Raw genomic sequence first — 24309 nt, forward strand, 5'->3', positions numbered from 1 at the left:
CGAACATAATGCAAAATGGTGCATCAACATCTTCTGCCCAATCTGATAGAATTCTGGCAAAACTGTGTAGCAACAGATCGCCAGCAATTGCTTCATCACAAATTGCCGTCCTAGCTCCTGCGAAAAGGGATTACCCTGCTATGTATAATCAGGGCAGCGCAAAAAGTTGTTTTGCACAAGCATTTCTATAGCCAATTAGATGGATGAAATTTACGTATGCTTAATAATGTTACGCAAAACAGCCTTCGGACCTTCCCTATTAATTTCATCGTCTTCTGAATTATGAACATATTTACATCATAAGGGTTTTTTCTTTGTAAGGCTTTCTTTTTTAGCTGATTTTCACCTAGCAAGACTTATCGTAGATGGCGTAATAAGTCACACCCGAACAAGGTCGGGTTATACTGCTAGTAAGGGATAAAATAATTTCTTAACTCATTTAAAATTTCTTTATTCATTCAACAATATTTTTTTGTGTAGCAAAATTGTTTGTGGCAAACTTTCAGGATATGATATCATCATCATCATCATGATACAATAACTATCTATCTTTATATATGTATGTGTGTGTGTGTGGGGGGGGGGGGGGTTCTAGGTGATTGAATCAAGTCTAGCACTTATTTGAATCTGGTACTAATTATATTATTGATCTTAATTTAACAAACCACTCAGTTGTGAGATGGAATGAAACAATATAAACAATAGATGCAGATGCACACGAGTAAGTACACATACACTCACTATAGTTATGTATATATTTAACATGTCTTTTTTCAGAGTTAAACATTAGAAAATAAATAAAAATGTATAAATTTATTTTAAAATATATGAAACTCTTAAAATTGACAAAAAGTCATTTAAAATGTATGCAAATCTAACCAATGCTTCATAAATAAAGTGCTTTCTGCATCGGACTATAATGAAGCATTTTTTGCTGAAGTCTTTCATTGATATCAATACATATTTTCTTCATTAAGACTGCATCTCCTTGATCTAAATCACTCTTTTTCGCTAATGTCTCTTCCTTTTTAAATTCGTAATAAGTTTCCACAAATTTGGGTGCATATTAGTAATGGAGATTTGCATTGCATTGTGGAACCCTTCTATGCTATTGTTTGTTCTCATCATATTATTCTAGGTTCTTTCAAAAACATTCCACAATTCAATAGGAAAAGTTGGCTACATTCTTCATCTTTGCTCACCTTGACCTAGTTTTCCTCCTATATAGTGAGCTTCAAAATATGATACAAATTCTTGGGGCAAATCCTCATCATCAGTTAGTTCAAGAAAACCATCAATAACATCCTGCACTGGAAGAAATGCTAATGCAGTGAAGCATTTGATTTTGTTGTTAAATCCTGTATCTGTTTGATAGTGAGACTTTAAACCTAAATCCACAATGTGGTGATAGATATTCTTAACCATATGAAATAAACAACCTGTAATATTTGTTGTTGGAAATATATCACAAAAAGCATTGATAGTTGCTTTCTCGAAATCAACCATTAAGGTTTCAGGCTCTAATGATGGGTGTAAGTCATTCAAAGTGCTAAAAAGTCTTCTGTACTTTGTGATTTACTAGGTAGCAAAACAAAAAGACGAATTATGCTAATATTTTGTATAACAATATCTAATGTGAACAACTGATAATATATATCTCCAAGCCCAATCCTTATTATTCTCAGGGACATCTAAGAACCCAGCTTGTGTGCAAAACGCTCAAATTCTCTCTGGATTACCTTCACCACTATCATATAATAAAAACTTCTCACCATTTTCAAGAAATCTATATTCTTCAGGTATTATATACCCACTTCTTCTGGTTGAGATCAGGGAGCTTGGTTTTTCATTTGCTTCCAACCTCTAATATTGCAAGATAATTGCAATGACATCAGCATCAGTGACAACGCATTATCATCTGAACTAGATGAAATTTCTGCAATTAATGGACTGTGCAGAAGTTTGTGAATTAGTGGCTGGTGATTTCAATTTTGTTTTTGCAATGGAAACTTTTGGTTTTGAAGGATGAGAAGGATGGCAACGTTCGCTGAATGTTTTACATATTGATAAATTATTTTCCAGCACTCTTGCTTTACATTTTCTATTTTCACATTTCTAATGTTTTTTCACTGTATTTTCTATCTATCCTATAAACAAAGTTAAGATCATCAACTAATTTTACACCGCCTCTGATAGTTCCCACTTGATAGACCATTGTAATGGGTTGGCTGCACCAAAAAATACTGTCAAGTGAATAAAGAAATTTTAAATGAGTTAAGAAATTACATTACCCACTTCTTATTGGTTGAAACAATTATATACCAAGGGGAGCAATTCATCTTTTGTCTTGTGGCAAACTTTCTTATGGCCAAAAATCCTGCGGCAAACTTTCTTAGAACCAAAATTACAAACCCAACACAGAAGCCCTCATATCTAAAATAACAATTTGATAAGATAGCCCAAGCCATGGAGAAGGCCTCATAATGTATATAAAAAGTCATGCATTTCAGTACGATAGATATCATAAATTAAACTCAACTGATACCATGGCATAATACACATTAAAAATGCAAAAGCCAACAATAAATTTAAGAAGCAAATAATCTGAAACTCCTTTCTACAATTAACAACTTAATAAAACTGGTATATGCTGACAGCAAACAACACTACGTGTATTAACATAATAAACATATATATGCCAGCTCTAATCCCACCAGGTTACTCATCCCGTACACAACAGCTCAACTCACACCAAAATACTATCAGTGGTGGAAATTTCAATGTACAAATCCAGGTACAAAAACGATAACATAAGGGGTGACTACTTTGTAATTCTACATATTTGGTATCAATTGATAGGCGAATTCTCTCCCTTATTAAAACAGATTTATTATTTTTTTATGCACCCTTCCGAAGCTTAGCCAGGCTCATGGACCCGGTTTCTATGGCGTACGTGCCCCCACCACCCAGCTGGACTGGACACCAGTCTATCGCAGCGTTACTCAAGAAACAGGAAGAAAGAGTGAGAGAAAGTTGTGGCAAAAGAGTACAACAGGGGTCGCCACCACCCCCTGCCGGAGCTTCGTGGAGCTTTAGGTGTTTTTGCTCAATAAACACACACAACGCCTGGTCTGGGAATCGAAACCGCAATCCTCTGACCGCGAGTCCGCTGCCCTAACCACTGGGCCATTGCGCCTCCAATTAAAACAGATAATGCCATAAAATTTATTCAATGGAAGAAGATGCAGTAAATGCTTTCTATCACTATTATTATTATTCAATATAACAAATATGGAGAAAGTTCTAACCTAGAACAACTTACCACCATTCCTTCTCAATTGGTGTCTGCATCTTCTAAATTCAAACACTGTGCATGAACATTTGGAAAATTTCTTGCTAGTATTCCAGATCTCATGAGTTTCATGATGCATTAGAATTTACTGCAGATTGTGACAAAGAAATATTTTCTAAAGGACATTTAGATTAAACCAGTTAATAAGGTTTTGTGAAACATCAACTTTATATATAATTTGCAAGCAACAGCAAATAGAATCCATAAATCAATTTCAAAAAATGTCATCATTACAGTATATTTCAGAAATATCATTGGGTATAAGGTTCCAACTACTTAAAAACAAAATGCTTGACTTAGAAATAGTAGAATAAAAAGCCAGAATATAAAATTAGCTCAAAAGCTAGCATTCATAACAATATTTTTATAAATACTACTACAGTTATAAAGGAGCATATCAAACAAATTATTTCAGCAGTTGCTTCTCCAAAGTGTTTTTATGGAGAGTATACATACAAACACAGAAAATATCTATCAAGAGATGCCATATGCTACAAGGTTGAGAAAAAAATATTTCAGGTGTGTAAATCAGACAGCCAATAGCCTAAATATTAATTTCTTCACATTTATCAAATTCTTTAAATTTAACAAAGCATTGTTTCTCTCAAGAGTTCATTTCCCTTGTTAATGTTAAGAAACCATTGTTTGACAATAAACCATTCAGAAAAAATATTTCAAAACCACAGGATTTGTGAAGTTGACATACTATATGTTGGACAATTATATAAACAGTAGTCACTGCTGAAATCTAATACTTGGCCAGGAGTTCATGTCTCAAAAACTTTCAGTTAGATTTAGTTCAATGGCTTTGAAGATTCCTAGTGTTGACAAATTTTACTTGCCAGAAGATTCAACTAGTCCGTTAAATGATGATGATACTAGTTGAATCTTCTGGCAAGTAAAATTTGTCAACACTAGGAATCTTCAAAGCCACTGAATTTAAATCTAACTGAAAGATTTTGAGACATGAACTCCTGGCCAAGTATTAGATTTCTGCAGTGACTACTGTTTATATAACTGTCCAAATTATTCACTAATTTGATACAAATGCCAAACCTATTGTTATAATAGCTCAAAGGAATTCTATGGACAAGTAAACTTTCATCAGAAAAGAGGTAAACTACTTATTTGAAGTTTTCATAGAATCAAATAATTCTCCAAGAAGAGCCCAAGTTGTTGTAATGAAAAATGAAAATTGCAAAAAAATAATTTGTTACTGATTTTTTAACCAGTGTCAACACTTAATGTATTTTTATTGTCTATTACTGATGAGTTACTATATTGCAACATTTTTATTTTCCCATAGTTGACATGAAACGTGTCTATAGCTACCAGATCACCCTTACATTGCTTTACAAGGTTTGAGACAATTGTATCACTATACAATGTATGCATTTGGCCTTATTAACAGAGTAGCATGTTTTCAACAAGTGATAAACCAGATTATCTCACAGAATAATCTTACATCTACTTATTTGAATTTACATGACATTATTCATCATCCTCATTTTATGTTTGTTTTTCCATGCAGCATGGATAGAACAAATTATTGTATATAATAATTCCATTAGAAACCAATATAACTATCTAGCAAACAACGCATTTCAGTTTCCTCTGTTATTTCATTCAAGACTACAAAATAACACCTGTTCCTCATAGAGTTTCTACTTAAATTGCCCTTAATTACTAGTTCTAAATAGGAACTTGTAAAACGTCATTGGGTTGCTAGTTCATTACAATAAATAGAGGAGGCATTTTTCTGAGAAAGTAAAACCTATAAAGAAATGTATCATTTTTCCTATTCTTTAAGAAGCAGTTACTGCTTTCAAAACTACTAAAATCGATGAAGAAAATGCTTACCATCATGCTCATGACAATTCCATTTGCTGTTAAGATCAAAGCAACAAACATTGTTTTTGCCACACATTACCACCCACTCTTTGCAAAAGTAAACTGTAGGATTCTTCTATTGAAAAAGAACCCGCTGTAATTGTTGAGTGCATATGTAAATGGCAACACACCCAAATTTTGGAGACTAAAAAAGCATACAATTTGAGTTTGACGAATTGCATAAACACAAAATAAAGACTCACAAGATATTATACTGGAGGGTCAAACTTTCTCATATAATTTTGACATTTTCTGCAGATGAGGGAAAGAGAAGGTGTAAACTGATGTCGTGTAAAATGTGCTGTTCAACTCAACCAGTCTGAAAATTTCTTCAGTGCATTCCTGATAAACTATGTCAACTACATGTGAGAAGATTGTTGCATTATGTAAAAGCAAAAAAACTTCCATTCTCTAAGGATGCTTTTCAAATCTGTTAAAACTAATTAATATGCTGCAAATTAAAACCTAAAATTTACAATCCTACAGATTGTAAGCAGCCAGTATCTCAAAATGAACAACTCTCGAATTGGAACACCCAGTGTTATCCAGTGACAGAAGAGCTGTTTACACCTAACCCAGTAAGAAATTTTCTAAATCAACAAAGAATTGTACAAAGTAGAAGCATTATTTGCAATATTAGAGGAAACGGAAATACAGAAAAAAAAACCCACTTAGACTATGGTTAGTACTGTTAGTTTTTAAAGTAACAAAAATTTTCCTGAAACTTGTCTGAAAATAGTTTAAGAGCACCTAATCCAATTTTTGTTTTCTGCTCTCAACCATTGAGACTACTCATGGCTGTTTTAACATTTTCTAGCTGACATTTCTCTACCTTCTAGTTAACTTAAACAAGCCTGTTCTCATTAAAAATAAAAAAAGCACAATCATGCAAAAACAACCCTTTAGTACAAAAAACTGAACTGCTGGAATGTAACAACAAATTTGCCTGTTTGGAAAAATAATGAATTAGTAGATATTGTTTTTCCATGCTGGCATGGGTTGGAAAAGCTCCAATGTCATTTTTGCCATTATTTCTATAGCTAGACCCCCTTCCTAATGACAACTACTTTACAGTGTACAGGGTGCTTTTGTTTTTGTACCATCAGCACTAGTGAAGTTACCATGTAGCTTGCAAGACAGAAAAGAACAGGGGGGAAAGGGGGAAAAATCCTACTATTGAGAGGAAGTAATTGGGAGAGAAAGTAGGAGGTGGGTGGCTGTTGAAAGGCTAAAATACAATAGAGGAACAAGCACAGGTGGCTTGCTACAGAGGAGATAAATGGCTGAAGGAGATAAGAGGAAGGTAGTGATGGGGTAGTAGAGCAAACTCTCAAGGAACAAGAAGGTGAGCGTAAGAGAAAATATGTATAGTGAGTCATGAGAGGAAATGAGGAAGTGGAAGCTTTCATAAGTGTTAAGCAGGAGTAAACAGGTAGAGGTAGGGGTAGAGGTAGATGATGGGAGATAGTATTGTAGAGGGTAAGGTGGGAGATATAGGAGTGGCTCAGGAAAGAGAAAAGAACAGTAAGAAGTGGGATGATGTGCGTGGTGTAGGTGTAGGAGCAATGGAAAGAGAGATATGGGGATACATAAGGGGCTAATGTAGATGGGTCATGATTGTAGACATGGGAGGGGATAAGAGAGGTGTTTAGAATGGAGAATAGTAGAGGGGAGAAACAACAATGACTGAAGGCCCAGGAATGAGGTAACTGGTTGAAATAGTGGGGCAGGGACAATGCAGACTGAGAGTGGCTCTTGGGAGGAGGTTACTGTTAGGGAGGGGATAGATTGTAATATGTGCTCACAAGTGGGTACAGCAGCCAAATAGTATCATAGACGGAAGAGGGGTGAAAATTGGGCGGAGGAGAATGCTTGATGTCTCAGAGAGAGAGGAGGGAGGAGGAGTGACAGGGTTTCACACATACAAGCACATCACAATGTCTGACAACTCCACCAATTGCTGACTTGAGCTCAGATCTTAACAACACTTTCAACTTATCTGATTCTTCATTCCATAACAATATCGTTTCTCAAGAGGGAAAACTCTTTAACAAACGGTGATAATAAGGTTAATTTACAGGGTTCTGCGATACCTATCATTGCTATTAAACTTTATAATTCTAACAGACCTATTAAACAGGTTTAAAAAATTCAATTCGTAACTTTACTACTACTACTACTACTACTATTATTATTTGGGTGAAATGCTTAACAGTATTTCATCTATCTTCAAATGCCACTGGGACTGACTTTGCCTTTCATCCTTTCCAGGTCGATAAAACAAGTACCAGTGAAACACTAGGATTGATGTAGTCAACTAGTCCCCTCCTGCCAAATTTCAGTAGAAAGGATTATCATTATCATTACTATTATTATGTTAAATCTAATTTCAGGTTGGTGTTATGCTATACAATCTCAAAGTTTATTGTTTTTCTCAAAAGAAAGTGAATGTTGTGATTCTATTCTGAAAGTCTGTAGTGCTTTCTCCTATAAACCTCTCATTCCAATTAAAAACTATATATTTTCATGAAATACAATTAGTCTAGTATAAAAGTTATAAAAATATGACTATCAAATGAAATTGGGCAAAATTTACTGTTCAATATTATGAAAGTTGTCAAAATAACCAATTCCTGAGCATTGATTTCCTAATTAAGTCGCAAATAAATAATAATGAATAAATAATTAATAAATAAAGCCACTGAATTCTAACTCACCACTTGAGGTACTAACAACCATTAAGCTTAAAAGTTGAAAGAAAAAAATCCAAAGAAATTTACTTCATAAAATTAAATTTATAAAATAGTGCAAACAGGAAGTCATTTGACAAGATCTTTCCAAAATGAGTCTAAACTTAGTTCCTCATACAAAAGATTACTTAGTTCCAGTTTTTGATACCCAAATTAATAACATCATTTGATCTGAGGTTGTGAGTGGTTCAGGATTTAGCAACAGGGCTTTAACCCTTTAGCATTTAAACCAGCCATGTCTAACCCAAATATTTTATATGTTCAAAACTAGCCAGATCTGGCCTCTCACATCTACCCTAGAATGTCATTCTAAAAATAAACAATTACATCAAAATCTCAAAACTACAAGATAATGCATGATTAATTCCAAACAATGTGAATAAATAAGCATTATATTTGACAGAGTCAATCTGAATACAAAAGTGTTAAGACTGTAACATGGAATTGGTTAGTTCTCTTCCTTAAGCTAAATAGTGCTGTACCTCATTTGTTGAATAACGTCATGGTACTCAGTTTCTATTATCAAAACTTATGACAAAAGCACCACATCTCAAATCCCTAAACATTCCAAACAATCAAACAGACCCACATACAAAAAGAACTTTCAGTACAATACTATTGACATACACCTAAAACACATAAGGCTTGAAAGAATCACTACACTCACCAACATCAACAATTGTTCATATTAATACTGCTATCAAGAAGAAACCTGAAAACTTGTTAGTAACAAATAAGGAATATATTCAAGAATATTATTAAGAAAACTGCTTAGAATAAAGTGTTCCACTCAACTACTACTAAAATAATAGCTTGCAGAAGACTAGAAAAAAATTTTGAAACATTGGCAATAGGAATTTTCATTTTCTAAAGAAAGCAAATGGTTAACAAAATATGAAATATATAAACTGGAGAAAATTCTTATTTTAATAAGTTTAAAGGTAGCTGAAGCTTCATTCTATTGCTATTCCAAGTTTCACAAATTAGAAATCAATCATATATTGAATACATTCTTTCTCTTTTGACTACTTACTCCAATATACACATATTCAATTTATAGTGATTATAAATTATAAGTGATTATAAATGATAAGAGGAGATTAAACAAATGTGTCCAGTCACAATAATGCATAACACACTGGATCCAGAGATATTGCTTAGTTTCATATATTGAAGGAATCTATGACAAAGAAAATTACATGTTAAAATATGTAGTGCTTTTATATGTTTTTAAAACCTCTACATCAGCTTTATTTAGCAATCTAATAAATATCTCCTGGGTGTTATGGAAAACAAAGAATAAAATCCAATTTGGAATCTAATTCTTACTGAAAATTTTTTAAAACTCCATTTTGCAGCTATTATACAACTAGAGGTACTCTCATCGGATGGTTATCGAGCCAGCTTTGAGAAAGAACATTATCTCTAATACTAATTTCAAAGGAATATTTATGATACATTCAAAAGAAAGCATAACTAGTTCTTATATTGAGAAAGATTAAGCGCTATAGATATGTAGCTGAACATGTGAAAGTACAGGGTGTTCAGGCTATATTTGGTGATTTTTTTATGACTCCTATTTTCAAGAAACAGCTTGATGTATTAGCGAAAAGTGAACAGCGTTGGAGAGCATAAACATTTAAGTTGTAGTTGAGAAAAAGTTAGCTGACATGGAGGACTGAAAGCTATCTGAATATTGGAAAAGAGTTACCTGTGTCATGATGATTTGTGCTGGGTATCAAAATGCCAACATCATAACTGCTGCTCAATACTCTGTGAACACGGTAAACATCGTCCAATGTGATGTCCCATGTACCATGGAAACCAAGGTCCTCCAAACTGTGTTCTTTGGGTGTGTCTCCAGTGAGGATAACGCTATGCCACCCCACATCTTTGAATAGGGCCTTAAACTCAATTCAGACAGCTATGCAAAGCTGCTGAAGACTGTGGTCACATCCTGGCTGAAGAAAGTTACTACTGGAAGGCCATATGTGTGGCAGCAGGATTCAGTTCCTTCACATACCTCCAAAATGAGTCAGAAGTGGTTGTCAGAGAATTTCTACAGCTTCACCAACACCAATTTCTGGCCTCCTAATTCCCCCAATTGTAATCCCATGGATTACCATGTGTGAGGTGCAGGCCAAGACATGGAGGTGTCCAAAGATTTTCCCAGGGACATAGCGAAGAATGCATGCACCACATTCTGGAATTGTCTTGAGGCCACAGTGGAAGCTGAGGTCAGCTACTTTGAACGTTAGCTCCCAGTCATAATCTAGTTGATACTTTTTGATTTCTTTTAAATGCTTTTATTTTCAGATGGGAAATGGTCTTCTCTTTTTTCTTTTATGCAAACTGTCAAATATAGCCTGAACATCCTGCAAATACTTTTTTTTTTTTGGTACTGACAAAGAAATTTTGTTTTATTACAATGGTGTCATATGAAAGGTGAGTAAAAAAAATATTGTCACGAAAAAAATTATTTCAATGTATTCAAGCTAGTTCAAGTATAATATCTAATCTATGGTTGTGTGATTAAAATGTTAACTTCAAAATTGTTGTGGGAGGATTCCAACCACCCACTAAGTGACTGAAAGTGAATGACACATTGCTATAAAATAAATAACTGTCAGTATTTCATGGTAAAGCAGTTCACTGTGAGCCATTGGCAGAGAGTGCTTAACCTTGTGTAACAGTAATCGTAGTGCATCATGTGAACAGTTTCTTTCCCACTGCTTCATCAAATTATTTATCCAACACCAGGATATAAAAGTGGCAATGAGTTATTCAAAGCTTGCAGTGGAAGTTAATTTTTTTTTTATATACAAAACCAAAGAAAAAAAACATTAACATGGAGGTACAGTTACAACAGCAAGAGCAGCAACAACAACAGCAGCTGCAACAGCAACTACAACAGCAACACTAACAGTTGCTGGAATTAATGTTGAAGAAGTCTGAAAATACTTCAGATTCTTACTCGCCAGACAGCATAGCAAATTCAATTGAAGAATTCAGCTATAAACCAGAAGAAGGGATTACCTTCTCTGCATGATACAAAAAAATCTTCAAAGAACAAAGTAAAAATTGGACAGACAAGAAAAAAGTATGACTACTTTTAAGAAAGTTATCGCCTGCCAAACACAAAAAATATAGTAACTATATTCTGCCAAAGAAACCAGGTGAGATCTGTTTTATTGAATATTTTCAGTGACAGAAGTTCCCTGTTCAGTACTCGCTGGCAGTGTTTAAATTTGGTCAAAAAAGATGATGAAGATTTCTTCACCTATGCCGGGGTTGTTAACAGAGAGTGTGAAAAATTCAAATTAAATGAATTAACCCTGGACATGTTCAAACATCTAATTTTTGTTCAAGGGCTAACTGCAAACAAAGATGCAGATATACGTTCCCAGATATTAATAAAATTAGAACTGGACCAAAAATTAACTCTACAAGTAGTAGCAGAAGAATGCCAGAGGATTATAAATCTAAGACATGATGCAGGTAAAATTGATGAAAAAGATTGCTCTCATATTCATGCATATCGACCAGTAATGGATAAGAAAAAAGAGAAAAAATGTCAAGACCAAATCCATGTTATGAGTGCTGTGGTCTACATTTTAAAAGCAACTGTCCGTTTAAAAATATAAAATGCTTCAAGTGTGGTAAGATAGGTCATAAAAAATCACACTGTAAAACAAAATCTAAAAAATGGTTCATCAGAAAATATCATGTAAACAGGTTATCAGTGACAAGAAATACGAACGAGCCTCAAAGGAAATTTGTGAATGTAAAAATTAATAACACAAACGTAAAGTTACAATTGGATACAAGCAGTGATATCTCGATAATTAATGCAGATACATGGGAAAAAATCAGGAGACCTAGATTAAAAGAAACTTTGAAAATTGCCCACAGTGTTTCAGGAAAAAAATTACATTTTAAGAGTGAAATGATAAGTGATGTTACATTTCATGGAAAAACCTTAAAAGCCAAAGTTTTCGTATTGAATAATAAGACAAATTTATTTAGAACAGACTGGATGGAATTATGTCACTTATGGGACTTCCCTATAAATCTTTTCTGCAAAAACATGAAGGGCTTTTCCACCAGTTGTCAGACAAATTAAAAAAAAAAATTAAAAAAGATCTTTCCTGAAATTTTGTCTGACGAATTAGGTTTGTGCACCAAAACAAAGGTGAAGTTTCAAGTAAAAGAAAAGGTTACACTGGTATTTAAACCAAAACGAATTATACCTTTCATACCATTGAAACAAGTCAACATTGGATACACTTGAAAAGCATAGAGCTACTGAAAAAAATTGATTATGCTGAATGGGCATCCCCAACAGTTTACATGATAAAAAAAAAACAATAAAATCCAGTTATGCGCGGATTTTCATCTAGTTTAAATGAGTGTTTGATGACACATAATTACCTGCTACCAAGTCCAGAAGAAATTTCTACAAAGTTAAATGAAGGAAAATTTTTTTTCAAAGTTGGACCTATCTGAAGCATACCTACAGGTACAAGGTGAGGAGGGGTGTTCAAAACTATTAACAATAAACACTCACAGAGGAGTATATGAATTCAATAGACTTCCTTTTGGTGTAAAGGTAGCACCAGGTATTTTCCAGCAAGTGGGATTTCACAATAGCCTACCTGGATGACATGCTCATTAAAAGTGAATGCTGGGACCAGCATGTAAAACATGTAAAATATGTGTTCAGAAAAATTAGGGATTATGACTTCACTTTGAGTGAGGAGAAGTGTGAATTCTCCTTACTGAAAATAAAATATTTAGGGCAAATCATTGACAAAAATGGATGTCAACCAAATTCATCAAGGGCATTAACAGTATGCCCCCTCCAAGAAATATATCTACCTTACAAGTTTTTTGGGAACAGGCAAATTATTACCAAAATTATATACCAAATATGCATAAGGTAGGAGCTCCACTAAATAATCTACTAAAAAAAATGTAAAATGGAATTGGTCTGAAAAATTGTTAGAAGGCAGTCAAAGAAATTAAAGAAATATTAACATCTGATTTGTCATTAGCACATTTCAATCCCACAGTGGAGATTGTAGTAGCTTCAGATGTCTTTGAGTACAGTATTGGAGCAGTAATGCTACATAAATATAGATGGTAACATAAAGACTGTGGTTCATGCTTCACATTCTCTGCCACCAGCAGAGAAAAATTACAGCCAAATCGAAAAAGAGGCTCTAGTGATTATTTTTGCCACAAAAAAATTGCACAGACTTTTACACAGTAGAAGTTTTCCACTACAGACTGATCATCATCTGTTATTATCTATATATGGGCCGAAGAAAGGAATCCCCACCCATACTGCTAATAGGTTGCAACGCTGGGGTACTATACACTGTTTATCAAGACTGATTTTTTTAAATGCTGAACCATTTGAAGATACCATGATTATTGCGTTGCAAGCGTAAAGTGAAATTTAAAATGTTTTGTGTAGTGTCATATGTGAACTGCCAGTTACATTACAAGACATAAAATTAAAAGTAGAAAATGATCAATTCATTAAGGCAAGGCTAACACCTCAGACATAGGAAAACACTCTTAAATTGAAGATGCTCTCACTCAGCAAGAATAAAACCCAGGTAAACTAAATATGGCATACATCAAGAACTATGTCAGATCTATCAAAACACATATTCAAACTTCCACATTATCTATTTATGACCTAATTATAATTTCAAAATGACCAATAAGGCAAACACACCCTTATTTTAGGTCAATCTTTCTACTAAACTATCAAAGATAATATGCTCTAACTTGGAATGCCAACAGACTGGGGTACAGACTAGATGTTGACTCAAAGACATTGATAAAGTTGGCCTAGATTTCATTGTGGGGTTACTCATAGCCATATGCAGCAGTTTAAGCGATTTTGACACCCAAGGAGTAGCATTCAAGTGTCTCTGGAAGATGAACATATAAAGTGTATCTAATCACACTAGAATAGTATCTAGGCATGTATCAAAGTAATACACATGCAAAATTTCAACCTATTACATCAATTATTCTCAGAGATATTGTGACCTAAAGATTGAGAAAAACGTTGGAAATGGTTGATTTTCCAACAATGTCCAACTACACAAGGATAATATCCACATATTAGCGAAATATTTGCAGTTTTGCACAGTCTAATAATGCCCAGAGGCATATCCATTGCTATTTTTCTGAGATTTTGCTATCTGAAATCTGGGGTGTTAATCTTGCCTTTAAAAAAATGAAAGAAATGCTGAGGGCTAAAAGAGATAAAAATATGCGTTTTTCTGAACACAACACAAATTCAAATCCATTCTTAACGTGTGACAATGTGTTGATGTACGCACAAAGAGTCATAGTGCCAGCCACACTGCAGAAGTGATTACTAAAGGAATTTCACATTGGTCACCTAGGGATTTCAAGAATGAAATTGTTAATGAGAAGTTATATATATTGGCCAACAATGGACCGTAACATTGAAGAACTAGTGAAAGCATACAAAGGCTGTGCCCTAGCTGCAAAAGCACCTACCACTAAAAGGCAACCGTAGCCAAAAACAGATATTCCATGGTCCAGACTACATGTTGATTATGCAGATCCACTCAAGGGTTCATATTACCTTGTTGTGGTGGACAGTTTTTCAAAGTGACCTGAAGTGCATAAGTGTAAAAAGACAACACATGTGGTTACAGTAAGTTTTGTACACAAATTGTTCACCAGATATGGCATTCCTGACACCATCATGTCCAATAATGGAACTCAATTTACTTCAGATGAGTTCAGAAAATTTTGTAAAATGTTCATAATTGAACATGTGACCACTCTGCTGTATCATCCTAGGTCAAATGGCCAAGGGGAGCATTTTGTTGACACTTCCAAGAGGGCCTTAAAAAAGGTCAACAATGAAGTAATGGACTACCTTGTACTTCAAACAATTTCTAAGAATGTACTGAGTAACACCTAATCTGAATACTCCATCTGGAATGTTGCCTGAAGAATTGATGTTTGCTAGAAAGGTCAGATCTATCTTTCATAAGCTAATACTGAGTGAAAATGGGAAAAAGGTGAACAACAAATATACTTCAAAATTTTTTAAGTTAGGTGACAAAGTATTTTTTAAAACCTATAGATATGATAAAGAAAACTGGGAGGATGGTGTAATTATTAAACAAACTGGAAGAATGTTATTCCTGGTAAAAGGAAAAAAAGACATATTAACCAACTTAAAAAAAGATTCACAGAAAAGCAGTTATGAGAAATGAAATCCCTATGGAAGTATTTCATGACATGTTTGAGGTACCAAACCCAAAGAATTTGAAATTACATGTTCTAGCACCAGAAAATGGAAAAAAACAGAAACACTGGAATTGAACCCTAAGCGTAAGAGATATTAAAACTCTGAGTGGAGTTTAATTCACAAAAGGGGAGAAATTAGGGGAGACTAAATCTAAAAAGGGCAGATGTTATGGAAGGATTCTGATCACCCCCAAGTGAATGAAAGTGGACTGACACATTGCTATAAAATAAAGAACTGTCAGCAGTTCATGGTAAAGCAGTTCACCAAGGATGAAGCATAAAAATGATTGATATATTCACATTAGTATTTGCCAGAATGTATTAAGAATGAATAGAGATGTTATTGCTTAAATTCTTGCTGTTTTGCATGCACATAATGAAAAACCAAAGCTGAGAAACTGAATTTGTACGTGTTTAATATACAATCAAACTGAGTAAACTCAACCCAATCAACTAGCCCTCAACACTCCACAGACATCCCATACATTAAACCTATATTAACTATGTATTGATCAAATCACTAGTGAGTGACTGAACTGAGCATTGAAGTTTCCTATAGTTTTAGAATTATTAATTCTTGGTTCATTTATCCTTAGTTAAATCTTTTAAGTTCTAAATGTTTCCTACAAATCTCTAAGGCAAGCTGATAAATAAGTATCTTCAACAAAGATGTTGCACATGAAAGATTTACAGAAATAGACATTCTGAAAGTATCACCATATTTCTATAATGATACTAGTTAAGATGACAGACTCAACAGAACAAATTGAAATGCTGAACTTTGTAAGCTTATTTATAAAGTAATATGATATTGCAAATGTAGTGAGAACTTAATGAAAGTCAAGAAACATAACTACCACATTTAGCAGCTGACTAATTCAGCTACACTGAGATTTTGCATAAAGAAGAATTCACTAATTCTGATAAAATTTGGGATTAGCAAATGTAATTTACACCATCTTCTATTAGTATATGGTTCACATATTTTTTTTTATATTGCAACTGCAAAACTTAACTGTAAATGCCAGCAACATCAGTTGAAATCACAGTAACCAAACATCTAGAATTTTTTAGATTGATAGCAAAAATTAATAAATTCACTTCAACAATAACTAGGACAATTAATGTAAAATGATCTTAGCAAGGGTTATAGCAAAGTTCTTGTATAGCTTCAAAAAGCAACAAGAAGAAATAATGCCTACAAGATAACAAGTGTAGTTATGGTGAATGGGCTTGTCGCCAATTAACTAGGTGAGTTTTTCTGTTGAGAATATTTAAGTGTGCTGCAGATACATGCAGAAATACTGAACACACTTGAGCTTTGTAAAGAACTACAGCCACCAAATGAAATAAATTGTAACAGTATATCTATGCATGTGAATATAATTCTATTGCATTTCATTTTGTTTGTATAATCAATAGGTGAATAACATGCTGAATAATATTAGGTTACATAATCAATATGCAGATAATTTATAAGAAATGAAAAAAATCTAAAAGTAAGAATATTTCTTTTGCTTGGTAATTATTGGTTAAAAAAAAAGGAGACTCTTTAGTTTCTACAGTGTTTGCGATATTTGTCCAGACACTGAAGCAAATCAGGCAAACACACAACAAAAACAATGACACCTAATATTTGAATAAAAAATCTTACTATTTCTTACTGATGTATGCAACATGTTACAGCTTACTCTTCTCAAAAATGATAAAAAGATAAAACATTAGTAGAAAACATTCCTTTGAAATGCTACCATAATTAAATAACTACAGAATTTGTAAGTTTCTAGAAATAAGTATTTTATTAAAATATTTCATATTATAAGAAAAGAAACAAGATATTACAAAACAAATTATTAATGTCAAACATTATTTAAAAATTATGTCCTTACCAGTTGTCATCTTCCCACTGATGAAATCTGGATCTTTTTTAATGTCTGCTATGGCAGCCAGTGGAAGGCCCCAGTTGGCAACTGGAACAATAAAATAAGATATAATAACAATGTTATGATACAGCATAAAATTGGCAATGGACATCATCATCATCATCATTTTGAATGAGTTTTTCCATGTTGGCATGGGATGGACAAGCTTCTCCAGTACAGTATCTTGCTATTTGTTATATGGTCATTTGTCATCATCTATTTGTAGAATCCAATTATCCAACATCATAGGCCAAGAAAGAAGTTTCTATGTGGTTGCTTGACCTGCTAAAATTAGCTTCCAAATATCCCACAAATTACACCCTCCTGTCTTAAAAAAAGGGACACAGTGGATAACAGAATCCTGGACTTACAAAAGAGATGGGATGATCATATCTGGAAACCCTTTCATCATTGATCAAGAGCAGCCTGGAGGTTACCTTCACTTGGATTGTTTAGCACATCTTTACTCAGCCTCAGACATACTATATATCTGTACAGCACAGTCACCGAACTTGTATGTTGTTTCATCTACTACCGAAATTTTGTTTTTTATTATAGCTCATCTGTGAACCGTCATTCTTGCATGTAAATGTTATACATCCACCAGAGCATACCTGCTTCATTTTTCCTTTCCAGCAAGCACACATTTTTCTCATTGAGTGCCCATGTTTCTACACATGGGCATCATACAACCTGCCCTGCACTTAGAGAAAGAAACCCTTTATTTCTTTCAGAATAGTCACCTGAACTTTTTCAACCCTACAACACCCATTGCAGCCTAATAAAGTCACCTAGGAATTAGAAGCTCTTGATAGTATTCAGTGATCTTCCTGGACAGTTTAAAAAATTCAGTTAACGAGTGCTCTTACTACTACTAACTATTTTTGAGCACTCGTTACACAAACCTTCTTCACAGTATTAGTTTTTATTCAGTTACTGCTGTCCTAGATGGATGACCTTCACTACTACTTGTCTCCTCTGTGATTAAGGCAGAACCTTTTGTTTTTTACACTGCTCAGTTTGTTCAGAGTACTCAACTTCCTAGATGGATTGCCTTCAATACAGCTTGGTAGTCACATCTTTCCATGATGGAGAGAGTAGATTTAGAGAGTTCTTAGTTTCTAAGAGGATGTAAAGGAAATGAGCAAAAACTGTTTCCATTATGAGAGAAGAGAGACTTGTAATGGTAGTCAGAAAATAACAGAGTCTCATTTCCCAGTTAGCTGGGAATTGAGGCTGTCGTCAATGATAGTGGGAGAATGTCTTTTTTTTCATTTGGACATTTGTTTTAAGAGATAAAGTCTTGTCAGATTCTAGCAAAATTGTTCAAGAATATTTCATGAACAAAATTGATTGATATTAATTCTGCAAACAGTAAATCTAGAATTTTTCTGAGTGAAAGTTCTAAATAAAAACAATAAATGTAAATATTGTTCACTTAGTTAATCTTTTCCCATCCATTTCTTGCAGTACTATAACATCTGATCTACACTTTACATCACTCAGTCATTCATCAATGACAGAAAGATGTTTTTCTTCATTTGGACACTCCTTTCATCAATGTTAAAGGTTTTTTTGGAAGCTAATGAAAATGTTCAAGAATATTAAACTTATATCCCATACTAAATCAACTCCAGTCTTCAAAGATTTTTTTGTGGCCAATATCTATACAATATCACCATCTTTATGCACACTTCATGCAGTTTGTCTATTCACATGGTGAGAGAAGTTTCTTTTTAATTTTTAAGAAAAGTAATAGATCTTTGAATGCTTCAACACACTTAGCAGATAGTTTCTGTTATTTAAATGATCTAAGAAAATATCTAAATAACAGAAACAATCTTAATACATTTAGTGAGCTTTCTAAGCAGTTCATGTACTTCATTTTATGGGTGATTCATGCCCCAAAGTCTGCTTAACATGGTTTCTACAGTTGAATGTCCTTCCTAATGCCAACCACTTCACAGTTTCTTTCATTGTGCTGCTTTTGTGGAACTAGTATTAATGATGTTACCATGAAGCTTGCAACACTAAAATTCTCTTTGACTAAATGGGGCTACAGTAGAGAAAGAGATAAGAAATACAGGTGCATAAGAAATTCAGGTATGAGTGTATGGGAAGAGTGAGATATGACTGGAGATAGGGAATGGGTGTGAGATGAATATAATGAAGGACAGTGTTGAGGGATGATAAGTAGAGATGATAAGAAAGAGTAGGTGGAAAAAAGAAACTGGGTAGGGTTGAGGGGTAGACATAGAGACTGGTGGATAAGGAGTGAGAAGTGACCTTTGATACATGAGTTTGGGGAGATAGGGGAGAGTAAGAAATTAAATAATGCAGAAAGGAGAATAATAATAACTATTAAAGTCAGGGAGAGGATGAGAGAAAGAGTGGAAGAGATGACATATTCAGTAGGCTGCAAAGTGAGTGGGTGGAGAAGCAGGCATACTACATGAGAAGAGTGAAAAATGTATAGTAGTGAAGAAGGAAAGACAATTTCATGGCTGAGGAGTATGATCAATATAAAATGTGGGTAGAAAGACAGTAATAAGAATAAAGGCTGGATATCAAGTGAAACTGTTCTGGTAGTGACCTTATGAAGTATGCAGTTCTGCTCACATTTAATAACAGCAACACAACACTGCAGGTTAAGAGATGATGGTTAGTAGGAGTGACATGAGGAGGAAATGGGGTGAGAGGAAATTGTGTGTTTGTGTGTGTGTGTGTGTACACACACACACACACATTGTGCTTCCAGAATCTCAGTTTCACTGAGATGGGCGGGTTGACATCTCACCTCATTCTAGTTCTTCCCCTGGAGACCTGGAGATCTGGACCAAACCTGACTAAGCTATCGGATGTATTGGACCATACGGACCTATCTCTAAAGGCGCTGAGTTGCAGGCCTAATTTTCTTTTGTTGATTTTTGCCCTTGTCACTGCCTCATACTCCCTTAGAGCAGTGCTGATCAGGTCTATGTACCTGGTGTTCAACACTATGGGGGTGACATGGTTCTCCATGTCCTAGTTCATGTAGAATGCCCCTTAATGCCTCCGGTTTCTGCAGTAGTGGTTCTGGAGTGAGCACATACAGAAGAGACAGAGACAACTTTCACAGACCAAGCACATGACACTGAATGGTTCCAATAGGTGAGAATTTACTCACACTACCAAACAAACATTGCAGTACATTGCAGCAATCTGGGCATGGGAGATGGGACCAAAAACAGTTGCCATGAGAACAGCTGTCAAGTATTGGTGGTTGACCCTATCAAAAGCTTTTGATTGATCCAAATTGATCAGAGCCCCACTCACTCCAGGTTCATTACCCAGCCTTTCTATAATGTATCACATGAGGTGGAGCATATTGTAGATAAATCTGCTTGGGATGGTGCATATTGCCAATCAGTCCCTCAACAAGTGCCAACTTCTTCATTAACACTTATGTCAGAATTTTGAAATCTGCATTTAACAAAATTATAAGCCTAAAACTATTTATTTGATCCCTTTTGTTTGGGTCCTTTCTCAGTAGTGCTATGGCTTTTGGTTCATAGAACTAGGAATTCTCCCATTCTACAACTTGTAAATATCTGCCAAGAGACCTCCAAGCATGTGACATATAAATATAAATTTATATGTTGTAGGATAGACCATCCAAACCAGGAAATTTGCCTCACTCCCACCTCCTGCAGCCAATCTTGTATGTTCATGGTTGTTTTCAATTTTGCACAACACTGCTTCACTTGCCAAGAGTTGCAATAGACCATCAAAGTAGGTACTAAAGTCCATCCAGTGTTCCAGTTCCCCAATTGTTCCAAACAGTTGTATGAAGAGCTGCTCAAGTAACATGCACCCATTTTGGTCACCAAAGACCAAATCAAGGCTTTGTTGTCATGTTGTGCTCCTACTGCTTGGGCACATTAAGTGGCTTTCATTCTCTTGCGTCCTAGAGCAAAACAACTCAGACTTCCTGCTTAGCAATGAAGAATTGGTTAAAGGCTAATCTTTCTGCAGGCACATCAGATGTAATGCCTTTCCTAAGCGCCTCTTCAAAGTTTCTATTTTCTACTGTTTTCTTCTATCGTTACTGCCTTACTAAACCCAATTGATTCTATTCTAATCACCTTTTCTGGTGCAAGCTACCATTTGTTGCTGACAACTGACTCCCCTCCCATCAATGCCCACTTAACTAATTCGTTAATTCAATCTCTGTAACATTAGTACACCAGGAGTGATACATTCATATAACTGGGTCCCTGCCTTCAGGGGCCTATCTAGGTTGACTGTACAAATCACAAATTTGTGGTTTGTGTAGTAGGAAATTTTAAATAGTGAACAACCCATGCCATCTTTAACTACAAATGTATAAAATACTCCATCTAGATACGACCTTAATGACCCAATGTGGTTTTTCCATGTCCACATTGGCACATTTGGGAAATTCAGTGCGTACCTGTCAGACAATCAGAAATGTCAGAAGAGGCTGGGAAAGGCTCTTACACCCTTCTTCTATCAGCTAGCCCTGTACAATCCAAATGTGGATCGAAGATGGCATTCCAGTCACCCACTAGCACTAAATATTGGGACACACCCTGGAAAAACCCCAGATGCCTAAAGAAATTCAACTGTCATGCCCCTGTCAGAGCATAAACAGCTTACTAGTTGGAAGTGACCTCCTTCACTACTGTTCCCATTCAGGACCATCAACTTACCTTCTGGGTCCATGAAAATGTTCTGTACCATGAGATACATACCTGAAATAATACTGCAGTTTCCCCACCCCACCCCTATTCCCAATTGACATGGAAATAAACAATCTTGTACTCACTGAAAATGAATATTTCACTTTGGCCACCGCATCTGAGGTCATTGAGCAGGTGGTCCTGTTTCCAAGACAACCTGGCATTCCCATTGCTTATTCTAAATAAGGTTATGTTTGGCAGCAGAGGAGGAGGGTGAAAGGAATCTGTGGAGGAACAGATGTTTCATTCCTCATATAGCAGAGTATTTCCAAAATCAGTTCTTTTGTTCCAAGAGCTGTCATCTCCTTTGATTTGAGAAACCATGTTTTTTTGTTTTAAAATATTGAATTTTGCCAATTTAAGTTCCTAAATTCATGAATATTTCACAGAGCCAACTCACTGCAGGGAAAGCAAGTTGGTTTATTAAATTTGATAGTACAAGAATACAAATAACAATCTTTGAAACAACAAAATTAAACAAAACTCATAAATTTTGGACAGATGTTGTTCCTTTCCTCCTCCTTCTCCTTCTGTAACAATAACAACAATTTCAAATTTTGGCACAAGGCCAGCAATTTCGAGGGAAGGGATAAGTTAATTACATTATTTTATTGACCTCCGAAAGAATGAAAGGCAAAGTAGACCTAAACAGAATTTGAACTCAGATCACAAAGATGGATGAAATGCAACTAAGCATTTTGCCTGCCATGCTAATGGTTTTGCCAGCTCACCACCGAACAATGATGATGATGATGATGCTCTGATGCAGCACCAGGCAATGGCTCTCATGGTTTCTTATCTTAATTGATAGGAAGTTTTAACATGTACATGCTTTGTCTTGGTTTAAAAGATGGGCTACAGCAAATATTCTGCTTAATATCACAGATGTGCTTGTCAGTTGTTTGACCTTAACCAGTTGAGCATGTCCCTTGGTGACTGATAGTATATCCATCTCTGATCATGTGCAGGAGTAGTGGGGAAGCATCACAGCCACATGTTAGGAGGAATTCTTTGGGACTTGAATAATTCACCTCTGGAAACATGAGTGTTTCATTCATCATCCTTAAACAACCCTTATTCAGGGACCTTTTGAGTGGGATGGGCTACTTGACCTAAGAAAATTCTAACTGGCTCCACCTGCAAGATCATGTGTTGTTCATCTTGATATGAGGTTACCATGTTGTGTACATATGGTTGTGATGCATATGCCTGGTGTACCTTTATCAGATAGGTGGTCATGATAGGTATACTGGGCTCCGAATATTTGTACCCATGTTGCTTTGATGGCATGCACTGCTCCCTCATGTAATAATAATAATAATAATAATAATAATAATAATAATAATAATAATAATAAAATATGCCCTGATGCAGTACCAAGCAGTGGCTTTCATGGCTTCTCATCTTAACTGATTGGAAGTGTTATCATGGACATTGTGTTGTATTGGTATAAAAGGTGGGCTACAGCAAATATTCTGCTCAATACCACAGATTTGCTTGTCAGTTGTTTAGCCTTAACCAGTTGAGCATGTCCCTTAGTGCATCTCTGATCACGAGCAGAGGTAGTGGGGGAACATTATAGCCATGTGTTGAAAGGAATTCTTTGGGATCTGGATAATTCACCTTTGGAAACATGGGTATTTCGTTCAACATCCTTAACCCTTATTCAGGGACCTTTTGAGTGGGATGGGCTACTCGGCCTGAAGAAAATTTTAACTAAGCCCCATTTGCAAAGTCATGCACTGTTAATCTTGATATGAGATCACCATATCATGTATATATGGTTGCAACGCATGTGCCTGGTGTACCCTTATCAGACAGGTAGTCATGATGGGTATACTGGGCTTCATATATTTTACCCCAGTGTCACTGCTCTCTCACTCAATAATAATGATAATAATAATATTAATAATAGGATTATGACATTGGTACTTGGGTGTGGAATGTCATCATCATCAAATTCATTTAATGTCCATTGTCCATGCTGGCATGGATTGGACAGTTTGACACTAGAAGGCTGCGCCAGGCTCCAATCTGATTTGGCATGGTTTTCTATGGCTGGATGCCCTTCCTAACGCCAAACACTCCAAGAGTGGTTGCAATGAATTACGAAATTCAATATGTAAATGTTAAGTATTCTTTAATACATTATAATCAAAGGACTCATAATTGCCAGAACCGTTTCACATTTCCACACTTTCTGCTAGTAATTCAACCTTGCTTTATCTTAAATGCGTGTATACATACACACACACACATATGTATGCATATATAAGAATGTGTATGTGTGTAAATAGGGAACATCTTTTCTTTCAAACATATTACCATCAAGATATGAGTAT

The 24309-nt window shown here is 35.0% G+C and overlaps 1 protein-coding gene across 5 annotated transcripts in view; it reads right to left on the reverse strand.

Moving 5' to 3' along the window:
• The window catches only part of LOC106871809 (putative mitochondrial pyruvate carrier 1), a 70444-nt gene that overhangs the window by 11577 nt on the left and 34558 nt on the right, over positions 1–24309 (reverse strand). For 3 of the 5 annotated variants that reach the window (XM_014918458.3, XM_052970173.2, XM_052970174.2), the window contains exon 3: positions 17193–17273. In XM_014918458.3, coding sequence (XP_014773944.1) covers positions 17193–17273 — 81 coding nt within the window. Of the gene's footprint in view, positions 1–3322; positions 3468–17192; positions 17274–24309 lie in introns of all 5 variants that reach the window. The other 2 variants (XM_089356673.1, XM_014918457.3) reach the window with 2 other exon arrangements.

The sequence above is a fragment of the Octopus bimaculoides genome, chromosome 8 (assembly GCF_046866305.1).
Source record: "Octopus bimaculoides isolate indiv1 chromosome 8, ASM4686630v1, whole genome shotgun sequence".
Taxonomy (NCBI): domain Eukaryota; kingdom Metazoa; phylum Mollusca; class Cephalopoda; order Octopoda; family Octopodidae; genus Octopus; species Octopus bimaculoides.